Here is an 8,018-nt window from a genome sequence, read left to right as displayed (position 1 = left end):
GTAAAAGCCAAGAGTTAATAACAGGCTTAGCACATTAAAAGAATCCTGGCACATATTTTCATTCCGTAATAATTTTGTCTTTTCCCTTTTAGAAATCCCGTAGCAATCCAGTTTGCTAAAGAAAAATTTTCCTTCTAGACGGCTACCCCAGTACGTGACTTTTCCCTCCTTTAGAAAAAAAGCAAAAATATCTCTAGGGCACCTTCTGTGGGCAGGCTGGTGGGCAGCTGGGAGGTGGCTGCTCTTCTGGTGGTCGTTAAGACCCTGAATTGTGTGGTTGTCGCTTGCGTGGTTGTGCTGGTCTGGGAAGGACTTTCCACTGGCTCTGTGTTCTCACACATCTTCTCTTTTGACTGATAAGAGAAACAGGTGGGAAAAGAATTTAAGAGTGAACATGCATGTTTTTAAAAATTACATCAAAGAAGTTGGTCTGTAAAGCACAAAAGACTCTCCAATCAAGATAAAGAATAAATTAAATTTTTTTTTTTTTGGTATGGGGCTAAATTTATAGATTTTGCTAATTTGCAAAGTATGTAAAAGAGACAAGAGAAAAAAATTGGATGTAACAAAGCATTTCCGTCCTTAGATTTTTGGATTTCATCATTTTCTGCTGTTAACTTTTCATATTACTATTTATCTTACCCTAAATTTTATATCAATATATTTGCACAAGCCGTGATGTCAAAAGGATAAAGTTCATACAGGAAGAAAAACAGGCACATAAAGACGAGGTTTACAGCATACTTAAGTGTGTGAAGGAAGAATGCATTCCCTTCATAACAAACTGATAATGATAAATTCTAAAATGCTTGCTGTTCCATACCATGTTATTGTTTTAAAAATAACCCACCATAGGTTGAATAGATATTTAAAATTGTTTTCCTTTATGAAATATTCGAAACCACCCAAGCAAAGGATTGCACAGCACTCATGGAATCACTTAGCCTGCCTTTACTAGTAGAGCTATGCTGAGGACACCATGAAAAGGTGCACATCGTATTTTTCATTTATAGCCCATAAAAATAAGTCCTATATTCTTCAGCAGTAACAATCTTCACCCTCCAAACTCTTTATCCCTTTGATAAGCCTTGAGTAGAAAATAAATATTCTGCACGTGGGTGGCATTCACCCCCAGTTTGAATTAATTATTATATAAATACGTTTCTTAAACTTCTCCCATCATTAGTGAAGGACGATGCATCTTATTACTGGCTAGGAAGAGTTCCGGAGATGGCTTCCTCTTCACTAACTCATTTAGTTCCCCCAACTTTAGTTCTTGCATCTTCTCAGCCCCAACCATCTCATGATCTCTTTCTTGACTGCACTCTAGGTATCATCTCCACATCCTGGACCTTGTCTGCAATGGGAAATACTTCAGTTCTGAAATCATAAATTCTGTTATCCTATTTTCAGCCTATCCAGGTACCTGTTCACTCAAATTCTCCCTATTTTGTGACTACGCAGAAAGCCCAAGCACAATGATTTTCTTCCTTTCAAGTCTCTTTTTCTCCATCACTTCAACCTCTTCTCAATAACATCAAGCATCTTGCCCTATTTTTTCCACATCGCCTTTTCAGAAAATCCCCAATGCTGAATATAGTAAAAAAAAAAAAAAAATTCTCTGCTTGCTCCTAAGCCAGGCGCAGCTGGAGAACAATCACACAGACCCCCTCCATGGGGGAGCTCTGCGAATTTATCTCCTGCATCCTCAGCAGGGAATTCCATGCTTCTTGGCGATGCTGCCCTGCTTTGTGAGTCTCCTACCCCATTACCCTCACTATCACTTTCAAACCCTCTCTACCCTACTTAAAACTATGATTCCAGAATGCCTCTTCTGATTTTACCCCATGGGTTCACCTTTCATTTCCTAAATTAAAGAATCATCGGTAAGAATTATTTAAATTTCTTTATAAATCAGCATTCTTGCTTGAATCTGTACTAACCTCTCTTTCCTTCCTCTGTTATCATGGATAGGGGCCATTATTTATATCTGTTCTCTCAATTTCCACTCTGGCCCAACTCAGTCCACCTTCTCAGGGATTGTGAACTTGCTCATTTGATCCCATCCCTTCTCTTCCATATTTTAAAGCTCTAATTTTCCACTGCCTTAGTCTCATCAGCACTGAAACATACTCAAGTCTAATCTTATTTGAAAAGCCCAGCCTTTCCTCTTCTCCAAAGTACATCCTCACATCATCCTGCATTTCCTTCCATTCAGTCATACTTTCAGAAAGATTGGTGTGCGTTGGTTTTCTCAGACTCGCATTTTCTCCATTTATGAAAATCTTTTTACCCAGTCCACCTAAATTGAAATTTCTCATGCCAACGTTTCTAAATATCTCCTTATTTACTAAACCTTCCATGGTATATCCTTGATACCTCGTCAGCATTTGGCACAGTTGTCCATCTTCTAATTTTGTGTTCTGTCCATCTGCTCATCAATTTCGCGATACCTCTCTAACAACTCCTCCTCTATTTCCTTTATTTCTGTCTATCCCTTAAGTGTTGGTGGTTCTTACGGATTGTAATTGACCCATCTTTTCACTGTCTGCATTCTCACTAGCAGTCTCCTCCACATTCATGATGATTATGTTGATTACTCATAAATTTGTATCTTCAGATCCCATTTCTCTCTTGGATTTTTGACCTAAATAGTCGCCTACTGACTTAACAGATGTGGAATGCATGTGGATGTCACAGACATCTCGAGTCTAAAATGGGACTTGCCACATATTAGTCTCCTCCTGTGTCCTTATTTCTGAAAACAAGTATTGTCTGACACCCTAAAGTTTAAGGTAAAATCTTGGCTTGCTTACGGCAGTAAATGTAGACTAAAGACTTTAAATACAAGTAGAATACAATACAAATAGATTCTGGATAAAACATGAATTTTAGGATTACTAAAGTATTACTAGGATTTGCAGGAAGTAAAGAAAATCTCCAATGGTGCCTTTCTATTATCCCCCCGACAAAATAATAAGACAAAGCAAAAACTGTGTGCTTTAAAGATAACAGGCGCAGTACACATTAAGTAAAAAAAGCAGGGTCTGCTTTGAGGGCAAAAAGGGAAAAACCAAGCTCTAAGGAGATCAAGTCTTGTGCTGGCAGTTGATGGAGAAGATAAATCTAAACTTCTCCTCATATTAAGGCAGGGGCATATGGTGTCCTCTAAAACCCTTGAGTTCCTATCATCAAACCCTCTTTGGCGCAAAGCATCACCTGTTTAGATCATAGGGATTCCCGTGGAATAAGATCAAACAAATATGCACTTCTAATTAAAGGATACAAAAAGAAATCCAACAAGAAAAGTAGTACTTTGACAAAGTGCAAAACCATGAATGACGTATTTAGCTTACCAAAAACTTTAGACACAGATCGTTCAACATAAAATATATAAAAATTATACATACTTAAAGACATGAAAGGCAAAATTTTAAAATGAACTCATAACATAGTCTATAAAAATGAGTCGGCAGATTTAACAAGGTGCCAAATTTAAAGTTTAGAAATAAAAAATACATTAATTGAAATTACTACCTCAATGAATAGATTAAATGGCAGATAAAACAAGACGAAGGGAGAATTAATAAACTGGCAGATAGATCTGAAGAAATTACCCAGGGTGTAGCACAGATAAATAAGATAGATGATGCATGAGAGACATAAAAGATAGAAGGAAATAATGAGAAGGTCAAGTCTATCTTCAAAGAGCTCAGAAGGTAAAAAAAGAAAATGGAGAACGTCTGAATGAATACTACATTTATCAAACTTGACACCCGCTTGATTAGAAAACACAATCTTTTTGAGCACATGTAGATCATTTGTTTAAATTGCCCATATGCTGTCCCATAAAAGAGATTCCAACCAATTTTAAAGAATCAGGATCATATATGCTCACTGACAACAATTTAATTAGGTTGGAAGTCAATAATAAAAAGATAAATTTAAAAACTGTCCATAATTCAGAAATGCAATATAATTCACAATTGAGTATAATTCCAATGAATATATTAATGAGGTTGACTGATTGATTATAGATCTTGACCAGTTGAGTCTAAAATCTGTAAGAATAATAAAAGCCTCAAAATAGTCAAAACATGTCTGAAGAAGAAAAAGTTAAGTGATGTCCTATGGATAGCAAAATTTCTTATAAAACTATAGCAATTAAGACAGTGTGACATTGGTCAAGGTATTGACAAATTGAGCATTAGAACAGAAGATCCCAGAAACCAAATGTATGGAAACTATACAAGAAAGAGGTGGCTTTGAAAGAAATTGCCAAAAGGAAGGATTATTCAATAAATGCTGCTTGAAATTATCCATAAAGGGGAAAAATCCCCACAGAAATGGATTTCTACCTTAATCATACATAGAAACCAATTCCAAATGGAATAAAGATTTTAATTGGAAAGACAAATCTTTAAAATATTTAGAAAAAATTTTTTTGAAAAAAAAAAACTATAAAGTTTGGTAAGAAAATTTTTTAAACAAGATACATGTACAAATGAAGCTAACCATAAAAGATTAATTAGACACATTAAATTGTAAGTGAATGGTAACTAAATAAAATCATAGAGAACTTGAAAAGAACATAAAGAAAAGAACCGGGAAGAAAATATATACAACTGGAGATATTAGCTAAAGCAATAATACAACAACAACAACAAAAAAGATATAAGGAATTGAAAGAAGCGAAATGCTTATTACTTACAGGTGAGATGACTGTTTAAGTAGAGAACCATTAAGTATCTTGAGATATATTTTTTAAATTAGCAAGAAAGTTTTGTAAGGTGGATATATATCAGATCTATTATGTTACATATAATCAATGAAGACTTAGTGTTCTGAATAAGAAGAGCAAGGCAACTACTCAATAAAAAATAAGAAAAAGACATGAACAGGAATCTCACAGAAGAAGAAAGACAGAAAGAGAAACACAGAAGCCAAAAAACACATGTAAGTACATTCATCCAGTCCTTCATCAGTGCCTGGATATACATCAAACCTCCAGATAACCTGTTGGTTACCCACTGAACAACTAAAGAAAGAATGTTCATGTATCCAGACCACCTGACATCATTTATCCAGACTGACACCCACTATTCAGACCACCAGTCATCTAGAGAGTTCCACCTTGAGCCAAGCCAGAGGCTAAGAATGCAGAACTATAAGAACTCTGAGTTTTTCCTTCTTCTTCAGAACACATCTGGGTTTTTCTTGCCTAGTTGTGTTTATGGACTGTGGACCCTAAGACACTTGAATAAATCTTTATCATTTATTACTAAAAAAAGAAAGTACATTCAGCTTCATTAATGATTGGTAAATTGCAAATTAAGTTCCCAAGAAGATACCATTTTACACCCATCACATTTGCAGAAATGAAGAAATATGAGAAAACCAAGGTTATCAGGATCATGAAATAATGAGAACTCAAAGCGGTTCCAGCACTGTGCTTGTAGCGTTGAAAAACTGAAAAAGATTTGGCATTATTTTTTGAAGGTGAACATTTACCTAACTCATATTCAGTAATGTCACTTTAAGAAATATTAGAGAAATTTTTCTGTATTTGATTCAGGAGACAAATGTAAGATGTTTTTGTAATAGGAAAAATCTGGAAATAATGTCCATAAACAAAAGACTAAGTGAAGAAAATATGGAAAATATGATTGTAAGAATATAGACTCCAGGAAGGTTGGGTTTGGTGGTTGTGTTTTGTTTTGTTGTCAAATTGCATCCCAGTACCCAAAAAGTGCCTGGGACATCAAGGACACATAATAAATATTTGATGAGTAAATAAATGGGATATTCAGACCATGGAATATATGCTATGAAAATTAATAAACCACCATCATGGATAAGTATGAACAACAAAATTCTGAGTGACAAAACCAAAATTCGGAATAGTTTTATTTATTTTTAAGAGGGAGAGGCAAAGAGCCAACTTCATAGTCATCGGTAATTCCAGTTCTTAAATTGGGTAGTGTAATCATGGATATCTATTTTTTTAAATTGTGTTTCAGAACTACATTAATATTATAAAAATGTTTAAAAAAAAAGATGTTTCAAATAATTCTCATTTCTATTTCACAACCCTACCTTCTAGGTCACCACCACCTTTCCCATTGGTTTAGTCCAGATCATCAGCCTCTTTGGCCTGAGTGACAGCTACAGACAACTCATTGGCCTCTTGTATCATAATCCAAAATTTACCCACAGCCAGGATGATTCTTTAAAAAAATCATTTGGCTCAAACCATCCTTTTCGTTAAAACCTTTCAGGTAGCTTTCTCTTGCTCAAGATAAAGCCTAAACTCCTTAAACTTATCGCATTTTGGTCCCTGCGTAAACCACCGACGTCATCTCTCTGCATTCCTCATTTTAGAACTTCAGTTAGTTACCTTTCAGGCATCATCTTAAATATCATCACCTCCTCAGGCAAACCGTCTCTTACTCTGCTTAGCAAGACCATACACTTGTAGTTCCTGTATCTTTGTCCATGTCATTCTCTAAGTGCAGTCCTTTGTTCAGTGGTCTATCTACCAAGGGGGCACATTTTTTTCCCACTTTCATATTATTGGTGCTTAGAACAGTACTTAGTAAGTGCTCGTATGAGAATTTGCACTTATTGAATAAACTCATCTCACAAGGTCAGAATGAAAATTTAACCTTGATTTAGGCACGGAAAATGGACTGGAGTTGGTGACCTTGTTACTTATCTGTAAAAGAAGGCGAGAACTGCTTACCATAAAGCTAGTAATGTTGATAATTTAACTACAGAATAAAACAGGAAGCACTGAATACTGCAGAATGTATTAGGACTCTGAGCTCTTTGGGAGTAGGGGGCATTTTTTTTTTTTTAATCTTTGTAATTTTAGTGCTTAGTACAGGCCACAAAACACGGTAAATTCCCCACAAATATATTTAGGAGGGCTTAAAATATGATGGATTCTTTTCTGTCTCCTATGGTTCATGGTGAGCCCACACTGAAGGAAGAAAATTAAGACGTCTGAATTCTACCCTTGATCTTCATGGAAGCATAGATATTCAATTTAAACATTTAATTAAAAATTAAATAAAAATCAGAAAATGGATTAATTTTAATTTAAATTAATTTAAATTAAATTTAAAATTTTAATTTTTAAATTAAATCAGAGGTAACTGTGATTACGTGAAAGACACATCAACCTGAAAACACAACTATGACTGTGTCAATATATTTTCTTTTTGAACTAAGCTGCATTAGTTTATAGATGCATTAGTTTATATCATTGTAATCACCCAACTAAATCTCAAAAGTTGATTAAAATTCAAGAATATTCTCAAAGACGTATTTATCAATATATTTATGAGACATTATCAATAAAATTTTAATTTTCAAAAAGAATCTAGCAACTACTGATCATCTAACAATTTTTAAAATAGTATTTCGACATGATTTGCTTGACTGATGAGAAAAAGTGGTTTTTATTCAAACTTCATACCCTAAAACTTAACAAAGGGAGAAGGAACAAATACTTTCCTTTGTGAACTTTACAGAATATCTTTATGTGACCCTGAAATGACAGTGTAAATCCAATACACTAGAAAACGTTAAAACAGGTAAAAACTGCCTCTGCATTTGTACGCACTTGTTTGAATCACTTCACTGCATCATTTTATCATGTTTGCCTGGGAGTTACTGTTTCATGCTATATCTGTTCTAACTTCTTATATCACATCGATTTTCTGTAATTAATCTTCTCCTCCATACCAATGGTTTTGTAATTTGAGTGAATAAGATGAAAAACGGCTTCCTAGATCTTAGAAAAGTAGCAAGCGTTTAAGAGAATGACCCTTTGTTCATAGAGATTCAAATCCTGATTCTGCTATTCCCTAGCCACATACCCAGCTTTGAATACCCTCACTCCACCCCTCCCCACTACCTCCCCTCACCCCTCTCTCTTCTCTACTTGGTAATATGGGGCTAATAACAGTTCCTGCCTCGTAGGATGGATATGAGAATAAACAGAAAATACATGC

General features: G+C 34.9%; 1 protein-coding gene across 4 annotated transcripts in view; it reads right to left on the bottom strand.

The window, feature by feature from the left end:
* Positions 1-8,018, bottom strand: part of PLXDC2 (plexin domain containing 2) — a 387,427-nt gene that overhangs the window by 54,229 nt on the left and 325,180 nt on the right. For all 4 annotated transcript variants that reach the window (XM_023533119.1, XM_023533120.1, XM_023533121.1 and 1 more), the window contains exon 11: positions 203-353. In XM_023533119.1, the coding sequence (XP_023388887.1) occupies positions 203-353 (151 nt within the window). The remainder of the gene's footprint in view (positions 1-202; positions 354-8,018) is intronic.

This window comes from Pteropus vampyrus, unplaced genomic scaffold (genome assembly GCF_000151845.1).
Source record: "Pteropus vampyrus isolate Shadow unplaced genomic scaffold, Pvam_2.0 Scaffold96, whole genome shotgun sequence".
In the NCBI taxonomy this organism is placed as follows: domain Eukaryota; kingdom Metazoa; phylum Chordata; class Mammalia; order Chiroptera; family Pteropodidae; genus Pteropus; species Pteropus vampyrus.
The sequence above is the reverse complement of the archived record's forward strand: the minus strand, read 5'-3'. Positions and strand labels throughout refer to the sequence as shown.